General features: G+C 52.7%; 1 protein-coding gene across 8 annotated transcripts; it reads left to right on the top strand.

Moving 5' to 3' along the window:
* Positions 1-2,552: 2,552 nt before the first annotated feature.
* Positions 2,553-13,266, top strand: KCNA2 (potassium voltage-gated channel subfamily A member 2). 8 transcript variants are annotated; one of them, XM_064732801.1, is made up of 4 exons: positions 2,604-2,654; positions 3,508-3,752; positions 4,527-4,915; positions 5,556-13,266. In XM_064732801.1, exon 4 carries the CDS (start codon positions 5,770-5,772, stop codon positions 7,267-7,269), a length of 1,500 nt encoding a protein of 499 aa, XP_064588871.1. In that variant the 5' UTR covers positions 2,604-2,654; positions 3,508-3,752; positions 4,527-4,915; positions 5,556-5,769; the 3' UTR covers positions 7,270-13,266. The 8 variants fall into 8 exon arrangements, with proteins under 8 accessions (XP_064588874.1, XP_064588871.1, XP_064588872.1 ...); XM_064732802.1 differs by having other exon boundaries at positions 5,559-13,266; XM_064732800.1 differs by having other exon boundaries at positions 4,527-13,266.
* The last annotated feature ends 1,639 nt before the right edge of the window (positions 13,267-14,905 follow it).

Here is a 14,905-nt window from a genome sequence, read left to right on the forward strand (position 1 = left end):
ATTATCTCTTTTTTGCTCTGCTCCTCCTTCCCCACATCACTCCAGACAAATCCCAACCCTTTCCCCATCTCCCAGCACGGGGGAAGCCTCTCTGCCCCATCCCACCACGGAAATTTGGGATTCTCCAGCAGCACCTGCCCTGGCAGAGCAGAGCTGGCTCTGTGGCTCCGTGTCACCGTGCTCCTGTGACATTTTTAGATGTCTCCTGGGGGGTGAGGGGGTGCTGGGGGTCCAGGAGCTCCATGCCCTGACGTCAGCAGCGGGTGGGAGCTCGGATGCTTTCCCTGCAGGGTGAATCACAGCCCTGGGAGCTCACTCACAGCTCTCACAGCTCCTGAGATGACACAAGGCCCAGTTATGTCAACACCTTCAGCTGGAGAACCGTGGCTCAGATGGAGATGGGGCTCACATGGAGATGGGGCTCAGATGGAGATGGGGCTCACACGGAGATGGGGCTCACATGGAGATGGGGCTCAGTGCTCTGCACTGCCCGACCCCAAGCTGGGCAGTGCTTGGATCCCTATTCCAGAATGGCTGTGGGCATTTGCTCCAGCCCTCAAAGTCCCTCTGGCTTTGCAGGAGATGGGATGGGGTCCCCAGGAGGGACATCAGAGCATTGTCATGGTCTGAGGCTGTGCAGGACGTGTGGAGGTGCTGGCACAGGCTCTGTCCTCTTTGCAGAGCTTGTCCCACCCTGGGTGCCCTGAGCAGTGGGGTTGGGTGTGAGTTGGGCTTTCCAATGATCCTGGGACTTGAATTCAGCTGTTCTGGATGAGGCCAGGTCTGGCACAACCCTGCCCTGTGGCTTTCATCCCTTCCCCACAACACTACTTCCAGGAGCATCTCCCAGCCCCACTGCCAGCAGGATACAGTGGAAAAATGTGGAGAAATCACATTTTTTGCTATTTATATTTTATTATTTTTTACTATTTGTGTGGCAAACCCATAGAGGGTTGGAACAGCCCTTGGGAGCATCCCTGGGTATAAAAGAAAGAAGGAGAGATCCCCTGGCCACAGGATCTCCTGGTTCCTGGAACATCCTCCCACCGAGTGCTTTTCCCAGCACCACACACACACGCAGGGTACAAATTCCAGTTTGGGTGCCTATTAAACCCATTGAGATGAGAGAAATAATTCAGGAGGGAATTATTATTTCATAATAACACCGAGCAAAGGCGTCATCTTGTTAAACCCTTGTGAAAGAGCCAAGTGGGTGCAGAGCTCATCTCTCCTGGTTCTCCGAGAGGCTGGGATCCGTCTGGAGCTGTCAGCACGGCTGGGGGAGGAGGGTGCAGACACAGGCATGATAATAATAGCTCACAATTAGGGTAGTAAATCAGGAGAGAGCGTCACTCAATTCAGAGAAATTCCCCTGATTTGCTGGAGACGGGAGTTTGGCTCTGTGCACGGAGCTGGTGCTGTTTGGGTGACGAATCCCCCTGGTTCTGCAGAGCCTTCACAAGGAGGAGCATGCTGGAAATTCAGCTCCACTTGAATTGTTCCATGCCCAGCCTCAGTTTCTACATATTGCATAAGGAGCAGCCTTGGGCACGTCATTTTCTGCATTCAGCCCACCCTGGCGTGGCAGATCTGCCTCCAGAAAAGGCTAAAATGGTGCAGCTGACATTAAAAACCCAGGGTGTCCTCCTCCCCAAGGAAACCCACAGTGCCAGGCCTGGTTGTGAAGGATTCCCAGTTTTCCTGTAGGCTTTGACATTCATTTTCAATATCAATTATCTGGCTGGGGCTTGGGAAAATACAATTTTGTTCCAAGGTGAAGAGGAATGTCAGGAGTTAAATACTGGGATTTATCCTTACCAAGTCCCCACATTCCACTGGATGACTGGGCACCACACTGAGCACTGATTTTCTCAGGTGTTCAGGGTGTTCCAGGCCCTCCATCCCACCTCAGTGTGTCCCTGGAGAGATCAGTGTTGGCTCTGGTAACTCCATGCAAACCTGACTGCTCTATATGGAAATAGAAATATTTTCCCATTGCCTCCTCCAGCACTCGTGCCTTGGGTGCCAGGAGCCTTGTGGGACTTGTTGCTTCCTTGGTGCTCCTTGTGGGGCCATGGGGGGATGGCAGAGTGGGCCAAACCTCATTCCTGAAGGCAGAGGTTGATTTATAGGTCCTTTATGTTGGTATGAGCTTGGCCATCTCCTTCCTTTGGGATGGGAGAAGCCTCCTCATCAAGGCACCTCAGTAAACGCAAAGTGATATAAAATTATTGCTTTTCACTTCCTCACCCCAGCTCCTGCAAGTCCAATTCTTGCCCAGAGCTGCAGGGTGTTTCTGCAGCCCCCAGATGTCCCCTGAGCAGATCCAGGCTGTCACCAAGAGCACGGCATGGGCTGGAGGCGCATGGCAAAGCAGCCCCGTGTATCCAGGGATATCCAGGGATATGATTATTTCCCAGTGGTTGAAATCTAGGTCTCCTGCTTGGGAGGAGGGCTGCGGGGGGAGGTGGAGGGGAGGGAGGGGGGGGAAGACGCTCATATTAATCTCATGAATATTCATGGAGAAGCTGAGCTGCCTTCAGAGGTTGACTCCGGGGTAGGAGTTTGGGGGGCTGTGGGTGAGAGGTGCCGGCAGCGGCGGGAGCAGAGCAGCTGCTTGTGCATTCTCCGCATGCCCGACTGCAGAGCCCAGTGTAAGTTGGTGCCTTTTTCTCTCCCCTCCACCCCATCCCTGCATCCTTCCCCCTTTTCTCTGCTCGAACACAGCCTGGCAGGAGCGGTGCAAAGCGAGGGAGTCGTGCTTGAGTGGCAAACACGACCCCGAATCCTGCGACTCCCGCCCGCAGTGCTCAGTGCGGGGCGGAGAACAGACTGAGGGGCTTTGGGCAAATCTTCACCTCCTCCATCCCTCCCCTTCAGCCCCCAAATTTGCATGAATTAACCCCAAAGAAGCTTGAGAAGGGGTTGTTTGAGATGGGGAGAAAGTAGGAGAAACTGAGTGTTGGGATGGGTGATGTCAGCTGAGACGATGCCGTAAAACCGCACCGAGCATCGGCGCTCGGATTTGGAGCCGGAGGAAGAAGCCCAGAGCCCGTGCCAAATAAAAATCAACATGTTAAATAAAAACAAACTAAATTTCTGTGCTGTTTAACAAATCCGGGGTGTTTGGGGAAGGGAGAAAGGGGGAGGAGAGAGTTTATGGGCAGGAGGAAAACGGCGTGTTTATTTAAAAAAAAATAATAAATAAAACATTGAAGGTTGGCTGATCTTTGGTGAGATGGAGGTTGGTGGCTGCCAGATCTTTCCTGCAGCAGCGGGAAGATGTTGTTTGTGGTGTTCTGGCGTGATGCTCGGAGGAGCCAGGGAAGGTCAAATCCAGCTGAACTCCTTGGTGAGCCGCTGGGGAGCGAGTGGTGGGGAGGAAATGCAGGAAAAGGATAAAAACTGGGACAAACGCGACCTCCTCTCCTCCGGGCCTGGCAGAAAAGGGTTAAGAGAAGCGGTTGAATGCTGCAAGCCTCGTCAGGGTTGTACTATTTTTTCTAGTGCATAAGGAGAAGGGAGAGGAGGGTTGCACGGAGAAGGGAAATTTCCAAGAAAAGAGGGATCTGCGGCAATATCTGCACCTCGGGGGATGAAGAGAGGAACCCACAGGCGTAAATGGCCTGGAGATGGCTGAAATCTTTGCCGAGGAGATTGGGACCGCGGGGTTATTTTCCACCTGCCTCCCCTGCCCGGTTCTGTAATCCTGGCTCAAAGTAGACAAGTCGAGTTGGAGCTGAAGAAGGGAGGTTAGAGGGGTTTTTATTTCATTTGGGAGGGGGGGAGAAAAAAAATTTAAAAAGGCAAAAAAATGAGCGGCTGGTCGGCCCTCTCCCATGGGCTGAGCATCTCCGTGGTGCGAGGCAATGCAGGATGATCCGGAGCAGGGATGCTGAGGAGCCGGCGCCCACCGGGGGGACATGAGCCTCAACATCCCCAGCAGGAATTTCACCCAGCGGAGCCGAATTCCCACGGGGGTGGGTCGGCCGGGGGGGGCTGGCTCTCGGCAGGATGGGGAGGGTGGATGCAGCTCGCGTGGGTCCCGCTGCTCGTGGGTGCTCGGAGCCATCACCGAGGGGCTGCTGGCCTTGGTGGGGGGACAACCGGGGACCGGCGAGGGGTTCGCTCCGGTGGGTGAAACCGGAGCATCCTGAGCCACCGGGAACGCCACACAGCCACCGTGGGTGCTGTGCCCGGTGGGTGACACCGACCCCCGGGGACCTTGGGTGGCTTTGCAGAGCCCCAAGCCGGGGGGGCTGCGTCGTTGTCCCCCCCGCTCTCCGGCTGGCACGGGCTCGGCGGGCAGCCGGCCCCGCTGGGCTGAGCGCAGCGCAGGGACACGGGGCTCTGGTTTTTTCCGCCTCGTCTCTCTCTCTCTCTCTCTCTCTCTCGTGTTGCAGTGCGGGTTGGGCGGGCAGCTCCCGCCCGGCCGGGGGAAAAGCGGGGTGCCCGGAGGAGCCGCGGCTTTGCGGATGCTCCAGGCGGACCCCCGCAGCTTGCTACCTTCTCGGTGTTTTTTCCAGGCGATGCCACACCTCCCGAGGACACTGGGGACATCGGGTTTTGCTGAGCTTAGCAGCTTTTCACCGTCTCACCGAAGGCATCAGACAGACGCTCATCTGCCCTGAAGTGCAGATCTGCAACAGCTCCCGGGAAGACTCTGTCTCTCTGTCTCTCTGTCTCTCTTTCTCTCTCTCTCCAGTCCAAACCATTACAAGACCTGACTTCCACCATCTGGGAATCTAACCCCTCTTATGCCCCTTCTCCTTTTTCTACGATGACTCACCATTATTTTTAACTTTGAAGAGAGAGGAAATTATGGGGATCTTGGAAGCCTGTATTTCTCTCTAGGATTTCCCCAGGGGTCAGATAATCGGTGTTACTAAGAGACACTAAGATTTGGCTTCTCCAGGTAATGTGATTTGTTTTCTGTGTGCCATGGTGGTTTGCAGAGGATGACAGGAGCCGGGACACCAGCGCTCGAGGAGGGGGACTGCGGTGCTCCGCGGGGCAGCTGCGACCGCGGGCTCCACGTTCCGGCAGCCGCAGAGCTCGGCTGCAGGCAGGGAGGGCAGCATGACACCAGGGAAAGAGGATTGGGAAGGTGTTAAAACTTAAAAGCGGAGCTGGAGCTTTCCTGGAGGGTAGATTGCCTGAGATTGCACGGTTAAATGTTAATTAACCCTTAGCTGCATGCCTGGAAATGAGCTGAGCCCGGCACCCCGCGGGGTCCTCTCAACACGTCAGGGCTGGATGGGGTTATTTTTCTTCCTTCCTTTTTCTTCCCTTCCCCCTCTTTATTTTTTTAACTGGAATTTTTATATTTAGCCAAAAAATTAGCCCTAGTTTACCCATGCCAGTTTTCCCACACTGGCTTTGAACAGGTGACAGTTCCTCAGGTGTTTTCTCTGTTCCACCTAATGGGTTTAGATGGGAGTTGTTGAACTCTGTCCCAAGGAAGGCAAATTAACCCCTCCAGGAAGGGGATAGACGTGCTAGAGAAGGGATCTGCTCTCCTCCCACCAACTTTATTCCATCTCTCTCTTTCTCAGCAGGGGCGATTTTCTTTCTTCTTCTCCTTCTTCTTTTTTTTTTTTTTTTTTTTTGTTTTTTCCTCTGTTTTTATCTCATCCCTTCGCCTTTTCATGAGACTCTTCCAAACCTACGTACCTGTCCTTCTGCAGGATAGTAGCCCTGCCCTGAACCCGATCCCACCGCCGGGCGCTGGGAAGAGTTTAGCATAAGGATTTCTTTTAAAGCCCAATAATGACAGTTGCCACTGGAGATCCTGCAGATGAAGCTGCAGCTCTTCCCGGTCACCCGCAGGACACGTACAACCCCGAGACCGACCATGAGTGCTGTGAGAGGGTGGTCATCAACATCTCGGGGCTGCGCTTCGAGACGCAGCTCAAGACACTTGCCCAGTTCCCAGAGACCTTGCTAGGGGATCCCAAAAAGAGGATGAGGTATTTCGACCCTCTCCGGAACGAGTACTTCTTTGACCGGAACAGACCCAGCTTCGATGCCATTTTGTACTATTACCAGTCCGGGGGGAGGTTGCGGCGGCCGGTTAACGTGCCCTTGGACATCTTCTCCGAAGAGATCCGCTTCTACGAGCTGGGGGAAGAGGCCATGGAGATGTTCCGGGAGGATGAAGGCTACATCAAGGAAGAGGAGAGGCCATTGCCTGAGAACGAGTTTCAGAGACAAGTGTGGTTGCTCTTTGAGTACCCTGAGAGCTCAGGCCCTGCCAGGATTATAGCTATTGTCTCTGTCATGGTGATTTTAATCTCCATCGTCAGCTTTTGCCTGGAAACATTGCCCATTTTTCGGGATGAGAACGAAGACATGCACGGCAGCGGGCTGAGCCATCCCCCCTACTCCAACAGCAGCATGGGGTACCAGCAGTCCACTTCTTTCACAGACCCCTTCTTCATCGTGGAGACACTTTGCATCATCTGGTTCTCCTTCGAGTTCTTGGTGAGGTTTTTCGCCTGCCCCAGCAAGGCTGGTTTTTTTACCAACATCATGAACATTATAGACATCGTAGCCATCATCCCCTACTTCATCACCTTGGGGACGGAGCTGGCCGAGAAGCCAGAGGATGGCCAGCAGGGCCAGCAAGCCATGTCCTTGGCCATCCTCAGAGTCATCCGCTTGGTGCGGGTCTTCAGGATCTTCAAGCTCTCCCGGCACTCCAAGGGGCTGCAGATCCTGGGCCAGACTCTCAAGGCCAGCATGAGGGAGCTGGGCCTCTTGATATTTTTCCTCTTCATCGGCGTCATCCTCTTCTCCAGCGCCGTCTATTTTGCCGAGGCCGACGAGAGCGAGTCCCAGTTCCCGAGCATCCCCGATGCCTTCTGGTGGGCTGTGGTTTCCATGACGACTGTTGGCTACGGAGACATGGTCCCCACCACCATCGGGGGGAAAATAGTGGGTTCCTTGTGTGCCATCGCTGGCGTATTAACGATTGCCTTACCAGTGCCCGTCATAGTGTCTAACTTCAATTACTTCTACCACCGGGAGACCGAGGGAGAGGAGCAGGCTCAATATTTGCAAGTAACCAGCTGCCCAAAGATCCCCTCTTCCCCTGACCTAAAGAAAAGCAGAAGTGCCTCTACTATTAGTAAGTCTGATTATATGGAGATCCAGGAAGGTGTAAACAATAGCAATGAGGATTTTAGGGAGGAGAACTTGAAGACAGCCAATTGCACCCTAGCTAACACAAACTATGTGAATATCACCAAAATGCTAACCGATGTCTAGTCGCTAAAATCTAGTCCCGTATTTAAAGCTGAAGTGGAACAATTGCAGATATTGAGTGCTGCTCTGCATTGTAGTTAATACAGTATTTTCTACGGTGTATATTTGGTTCTGCATGGGAAGCAATAGCTGTGTAAGTGACTTTTAACCTTTGATTTCTGCACCGAATAAGCGTCCGTGCAAAAAGAAAAAGCCAACAAATCCAAACCATTTTTGTTGCACTTCTCCCATCCCAGGCTCGTGGGTTTCCAAAGATACCGAGGGGACAGGCTCTTCCAGCAGCGGGATGGGGATGGAAGGGGCAGGTCCAGGGCTGAATCCTGGTGCCTGTGCTGGGTGACAGCCAGCTCCCAGGCATGGGGAGCAGCTGGGGAAGGTCAGGCAGGAGTTCCTGGAGGGTGGCTGTGGCTGTGGGGCCGGGCTGCTGGAGGGCTCAGCCCCTGCCCCGGGAGAGCCGAGCGCGAGCGCGGCACCCGGCTTGTGTTTCATAACTGAAAATGCTGCATGCTGCAATAGTTTCAGCCACTGCAGTGTGCCAGTGTGAGGCCCAGGGGAGGGATAATTAGTGTGACGGCACATTATTTATTAAGTCTTAAATTTTCTATGCGAGGCATCGGGAGGGACGAGTAAATAAATCAAGAGCTTGGAATTTATTTATTTATTTAGATGACACTTCCATCATCAATATTTCCAGGATCACCAAAGACACCTCCACTGACACATTGAAAATGAGTTGGAAAAAGCATCTTTTTTTATATCTATATATAAAACTGGAGCAACTATGCTGTGGCCTATAATATATTTATACTGCAGTGAAATTTAACCAGTAATACAGTACAGCTGCATGGATATTTGTTGCATGAATCTGAATATTTAATACACACACAAATATATATTTTCTTAGTAGACTATACAGTATTCATGTTTATAGTGTTTATAGATTCTCCGGTGGCTTGAAGGAGATTCATGGAAATTTAAAAAATCTCCATTATAGTTAAAAACCGGATGAGGAAGGCGTGTGCTGACAACAGTTGGATAGATAACAGTGCAAAGCCTGAGAGATAACAAGGCAGAGCCTGAGTGTCCGAGCATCCAGACACAAGAGCTGACAAATGCAAGCCAGGGAAGGTGAGCTGAAAGTTAAACACCTGCGCTCATTATGGGGCGAGTAATTAGTCATTAATCGTGGTGTCAGGAGCAGAAACCACGGTGGAGCGGAGAGGGCACGAGGAGCAGGTGGAATAGCAGGTTCCAGCTCTCCTGACTTGTTTGTTCAGCAGTTTTCAGCCGTTCCCGTAGAATTCCTGAGCATGTGTGTGTGTATAGATATTTAGAGAGCGACTACAGGGCCGAATCCTCAGCAAACAGAGCTCCTGGGGTATCAGGGATGTCCCAGCTCAGGGCTGCTGGATGGTGGGACATGGGCTGGAGCAGGGTGGCCTGCCCCTGGAGCCCGTGGGGTCGCCAGGGCAAGGTGTGTTTTGGGCTTGAAAGGTCCTTTTCAACCCCCTCAGGGCTGGGGTTTATTCCTTTATGATGGAGTGGGCAGGTGCTGAGGTGGCCTGGATCTGAGCTGGCATCTCTGAGCCTTTGCTTTGCCTTCTTTCAGGGTGTTTAAGAGCAAGGGGACAAGGTGCAGAGAGCCTGAGGCTCTCTCTCTTCATCCCTCGTGTTATTTGGGGATGGGTGAGAGCTGTTGGTCCTTGGGGAATCTCACCTGCTTTCCCCATCCCTGTGTGGATTTTCTTGTGTTTTTCCCATTGCTGACAATCCTCAGGGAGAGGTGCCCTGCTCCTCTTCCAGGTCAGGGGAGATGGAGGAAAATCTCTGCCAAGGTCACGGATGAGCAAAGCCTCCCTGGGCTGTGGAACAGGGTTCAGCTGGGGTGAATTTGGGCTGAAATGGGACGTGATCAGCCCTGAAACATTGCATGGAGGGTGAGCACAAGGAGCCTGGGGAGGCCTCAGCCAGACCCTTCCTTCCTCAGAGAGGAAACCCCTGCTCCTGCCAACAATCCAACTGGTGCTAAAGTATCTACAGCAATGGCTCCATATGCCACTCCAGAGCAGGATCCATCTTGTGCTGATGGGGCTCCCCTTGGCCACGTGGAATTACTCCTCAGTTTTATTTGATTAATTGATTGATTGATTGAGGCCTGGCTATAATTAATTCCAAGTGTCCATGGTTTGGGCATGGCAGTCCCTGCTCCTGTGTGGGGCAGAGGACCAGCAGCATCCTTGTTCTGATCCCTGTTCAGCTGGGGCTCAGGGATGCTCATGTCCTCAGCTTGTTTTTAATTGGATCTCGTTGTTTTGGGAGTCCTGCACTCCACTTTGCTGGGAAAGGGAGACCCTGAAGCCCCTTCATGCATGCACACAAAAAAGCCAACACAACCAAAAGCAATAAATCCCGAGTTCTGCAGCTCATCCTGTTGGATGGGACAGGGCTGGTGAGAGTCACCAGCTAGGGCCCCATTCCCAGGCAGGGTGGCCAAGCTCCATGGATCCAGCTCCTGGTGGCTCTGTGGGGACATGGGCTCGCACAGGGGAGCTGCCTGATGGGCTGGGATCCTCTGGGTGCCCTCAGCACCAGGTGATCCCATTCCTGGTCAGGGCTGAGGTGTTTTGCTGGTGGTTTTGCTGCAGTTCTTTGGAGGATGCTGGTGCTCTGTGGTACTTTGAGAAGTGTCTGGTTGTTGGGCATGGGGTGGTTTGGAGCAGCGTTGGTCAAAGCTCTGGGTGTGTGTTGTGGTGGTTTGGTGAGGAGAAAGGGGAGGTTTTCCTTTGGGCAGGTGTGGTTTTGGACATGGTGCTCCTGTGGGCCAGGCAGGAGGGGAGAGCGGATCCATGAGCAGATCCAAACATCCAAACCCAATCTCCAATCTGGGGGGTGCTGGCTGCCTTGGGAGGCTCCACAGCCACACAGCAGGGGCAAACGGGGATGAAGAGCAAGAGGCCACACTGCTGCTGTCACTGAGTGAGGCGATGACTGTCCCCATGGCAGGGCCAGCACAGCCAGTCCCTCCCTTGGGACAGATCCTGCACTCCTGCCCTGACCCTGGCAGATGTTCCTGGGGAAAACCACCCTGGTGGGAGAGCTCTGGGCTGCCCTTGTGTGGGGCACAATGGAAATAAATGCCCAGGCTCAGTGCCCAGGCTCAGTGCTCAGGGTGGTGAAGGCCATGGCTGGGAGGGATCCGTGGCTGCTCAGAGCAGAGGGGTCCAGACTTCTGCTTCTCACAGAGAAATGGTTCCCCTACAGCTTTTAATGGGATTTGTGCCTGCAGGTCGGAGCTCTAGTGCTATTTCTAGCTTTGCTTCTGACTCACTGATGTGATCTTGAACCAGTTTTTCAGGAGGAGACTGTGATATTTTTTTCTTCTTTTTTAAATTTTTTTTTTCCTTAAGGAATGTGGTTTGAGAGAGTCTGGGCCTGTTTCTGTGGAGATGCTGAGCATCCCCATCTCCTCCTGACTCTGAAAGGTGCAAAAATGAGCTGCAAAGTGGCTCAGACTGAGGATGCTAAATTAGGGATTGGGAAAGGGGATGGTCCCATAGCTGTGTTAGAGTCCATCAGGACCCCAAACAGAGCTAGTCTGGTTCCTCTCCTCCTCCTCCTGAGGAGCCATTTCCCTCTCTCCAGGCCTGGAATGGAAGCCTGGAGCTCTCTGGTCTGTGGAGGTGCTCCTGCCTTGGCACCTGGAGGAGGCAGTGCCTCTATTTTAGTTTTAGCCACTGTGCCACGGTTCTGGAGAGATGGAAAGCTGTGACTGCAGAGCTAGCTGTCTCCTAACACCCAACCTCGTGCCCAAGCCTGCAGGCAGCCCATCAGCCCTTTCAAATCTTCCAGAATATCTGCTGGGGGCAATGGGGTGAGGCTCGTGTGCCAGCTGGATCCTTCCAAGTGATTAGGGAAAAAATGATCTCTCTGGAGCACGATGTTTTATTGGGAAAATTAATCCCTGCAGTGACTGTGTCAAAGTCCTACAGATCTGAACGCTGAGCTATAAGAAGAAAAGGATCTCTGGATTGGCGTTATGAGAGTGTGGCACGTGGGTGTATAAATATGGGCATATTTGTGCATAAATACACAGAAGGAGAGAAAAAGACAGAGGAGGAGGAGGTATTTCAGGAAGGACCTTGCTTTGTTATTAGATAATTCCTGGGTCAGCCCTTGAAACTGCTGCCAAAGCCTTGTAGCTTTTCCAGAGCTTGCAATATACTCGGGGATGGATCCAAGGGAAGGAGATCTGGATCTTGCCTTGGGAGTGGAGGCATCCTGAGGGTCTGGTGGCATTCAGCTCCTCACAGCCCTCTGCAAACAGCAGCTTTGCAGGGTCTCTGTTCCCAGCCCCAAGTCCTGGCTTATGCCAGTCACAGTGTCTGTGACAGTGCTGGGAAAGCCAAGCAGGGTTGAAGGGATTTGGGTGCTGTCTGCACCGAGTGGCCTTTGGGGTTGTTGTTTGTAATGGTTGGGTTTTAAATCTCTTAAGCTATGGTGAGTTTTAGTCCCAGTGTGGTGGCTCCTTTCTGGAGCCAGGGTGGTGCCATCACAGAATCCTGGAATGGTTTGGGTTGGAGGAACCTTAAAGCTCACCTTGTTACACCCCATGCCATGGACAGGGACACCTTCCACTAGCCCAGGCTGCTCCAAGCTCTGTCCAGCCTGGCCTTGAAACCTTTTTTCCAGATCTTTCCCATGAGACCTTACCCCAGGATCCACATCCTTGGGGGTGGTTATCCATGGGAGTTATCCATGGTGGTCACTCATGGGAGCTGGTCAGGCTGCTGCAGGGGTGAAGCAGGCTGAGGAAAGGAGTCAGCCCCAAAAACCATTCTGTTTTTCACCCACATGAAGGCTGTGGCTCTTTCCTCAGCCCCCTGGCAGTGTTTGACCTTCTCCATGTGACATCCCCTCCTGTTGGGGACCGGCTGCTGCCCCTGCCAGGAGCCCCAAGGGGCATCAAGGGTTAATCCAAGCCACTGCTCTGCCCTTCCCCAGCCCTGTCAGCACCCCTGGCCTTGGTGTCCCTGGGATGTTTCTGCATTTGGCTGCCCAAAATTCACCTCCCTGCTCAGAAATGGGTGCTCCATCCTGCTCCCATCAGGGGCAGAGGGCCCAGCCTGGGGGTGAAGCAGCCCTGGGAGCACAGCACTGATTTACACCCGGGGACAAGATCCCCCAGCCCAGTTATGCATGATGAGAGATAAATAAATCCCTAATTCATGTTTTTCCTCCAGAGAGGGGGTGGTTTGGCTTGTAGGAGCTACTTGACATTGTGTAACCATGCCAGGTTCACACATGGACACACCACATCCTCTCCCCAGCCCTGCCTGGCTGTCCTGAGCTTGGGGTTGGTATTCTGGGGTTTGGTTTTTTGATTATTATTATTTTAAATTTTTTTTCTGCTGCCTATAAGATGTAATTATCCATTTGCACTTGCTCCCTCACTGTTTGAGACTGTGCTCTTGTCCTCCAATGTCATCCCCGAAGCGCAAGGGGAAAAAATGGGTATTGGATCAACCCTGCATGTGGTGCCTAATTTGAGCAAATCAATAGGAAGAGGAAATCCAAGAAGGACTCATCCTAAGGATGCTGGAGCTGAACCTTTTGTTTCCATGGTTACGGGAGAAATGGGACCAGGAATGGAGAGAGGCCTATAAACTGTTAAAGGAGGACTCGTGGGAATTTCAAGTCATTTAACCATGCATTTGCTAGACACAACTTTAGACACCAGCTGGATCTGAATTGCACAGTGTTTATAGAAATTCCTGCTTTATTGACAGCTGGGGGGGCGTGGGAAGGGGCTGGGGGCCCCCGAGTCAATAAGGCTGCCTGTTGTATATAGGTATACAGAGCTGTGTACATACATATCCAAATGAGCATTTGCTGTCTGGTTTATCATCAGTGTATATAATTTATTCTTCACAGAGTATCACAATTTTTGTAAATATCGGCACTAATTAAGAGAAAATAAATATGTATATTATTGAGGAGTTATTTTGATATTGGTTCTGTGGAGGGTGGGAGAGGAAAAGGACGAGTAATTATGTTTTTGATATGTTTTTCTCTACAACTAAACCCTCTGTGAGAAGAGAAAAAAACAGCCTGTACCAGGGGAAATCAGTTTGTGCTCCACCATCAGCCAGGCTGCAGGAGCAGAGTCCCAAAACCCCCGGGAGGAGCAGCTGATGGGCCTTGGTGATGTGCGCAGCATTCCTATGGGATTTGCTCCAAAAAAGTTCCAGCAGCGACTCCAGCAGAGGGGAAGGGGCTGGAACCTGGTCAAGGTCACGTTCCCCATGGCTCCCCACTCCTGCAGCTTGGATATCAGCCACATCCACGCAGGTAACAGGGGTTGGGTGGTGTGGGGGTCAGCCTGCTCTTGGAGAACCACCCAGTGGATGGTTTGGAAAGCAAATGATCCCTCTTGGAAGAGGGAGAAGCAAACAGGCAGGGAATGTGCTGGTAGCACATCATCTGTGGGGTTGTATCCATGGAGATGTGTCCTGGCAGGATCCCTGGGAGGAAATGGGGATGGGATCCCTGAGAGGAAATGGGGATGGGATCCCTGGGATGGCTTCAGCTGTCCCTTGCAGAGGAGTGGTTGGTTCATCCATCCCCAGGGAACAACTGCAACAATTTTTTCTCTTGCTGTTTCAAGCACCTTGGGGCAGCAAAGGGCAGAGGAGGTGCTTGGGGCGCTTGGTTCTTGTGGTTTGGGGTTTGCCTGTTTTCTTGGTGCCTTTCACAGGCAATGTGGCTGCTCTGGGCTTCTCATGGGCAGAACCCCCTCTGTGTGCAGAGGATGGAGGGGAAACACAAGGAGAACAAAGAGATTCTCCTTCTGCCATGATGGGGTGGCCCTGCTCAGCTCTGGGATGTGGCACCACCTGGTGACCCAAGGGTTAGTGCCAAACCTCCTCCTCAACCATCCCCTAATGCTCATGGAGCCCCTGGTGTGACTCAGAGTCAGGCCCTGGGTTCAAGTGTCACTGTGCCACCAAGGGGATGTCATGTCCCACTCCGTGCCTTAGTTTCCCTGTCTGTAACAGAGTTTGCTAGGCTGGACCCAGCAAATTGCAAATCTTAATTCAATATTAGGGCAGTGAAAATGCAGAAATGGGTTGCTGAACCCATGGACGGCTCTTGTTGGGGGCAGAAGAGGTGTTCAGGAGCAGCCAATGATGAACATTTAAGTGTGGAAAACCATTGGAGTGCACAAAAAGTAACAGAAGTGCTTATGAGCAATGCACCCTGAGGGAAGTGCCACACCATTTGCTGCAGAGCTGAGTGGAAGCAATCCCCAAACTGGGCCACTCTGTGCTCCTCAGCCCCCTCTCCAAGCCCCGGAGAGGCTCCAGCTGGCTCTGGCAGATGCCAAACCCTTCCCTTCTCCGTGTCCTCCTGGCTTGTGGGCTCATAAATATCTGAGCACAAAGTGGTACCAGGAGTTTGCAGCAGAGGCTGCTCTGCACGGCTCTCACGGCGATGGCAGCAGAGGCTGCGAGGCAGACTCGGTAATTATTTTAAATTGCCGGGCTGTCAGCGTGCGGCACCGGCCCCGCCGCGCTCCGAGCGGGCAGGAGATGCCATCAGGGTGTGCATCCTCCTCCAGCCAGGCTGCTTGGGGTTTTAC

Source organism: Zonotrichia leucophrys, chromosome 26 (genome assembly GCF_028769735.1).
Source record: "Zonotrichia leucophrys gambelii isolate GWCS_2022_RI chromosome 26, RI_Zleu_2.0, whole genome shotgun sequence".
Taxonomy (NCBI): domain Eukaryota; kingdom Metazoa; phylum Chordata; class Aves; order Passeriformes; family Passerellidae; genus Zonotrichia; species Zonotrichia leucophrys.

Bases quoted from the DNA above. Each gene is read 5' to 3' on its own strand.
- KCNA2 (XM_064732804.1), top strand. From the start codon at position 5,770: ATGACAGTTGCCACTGGAGATCCTGCAGATGAAGCTGCAGCTCTTCCC.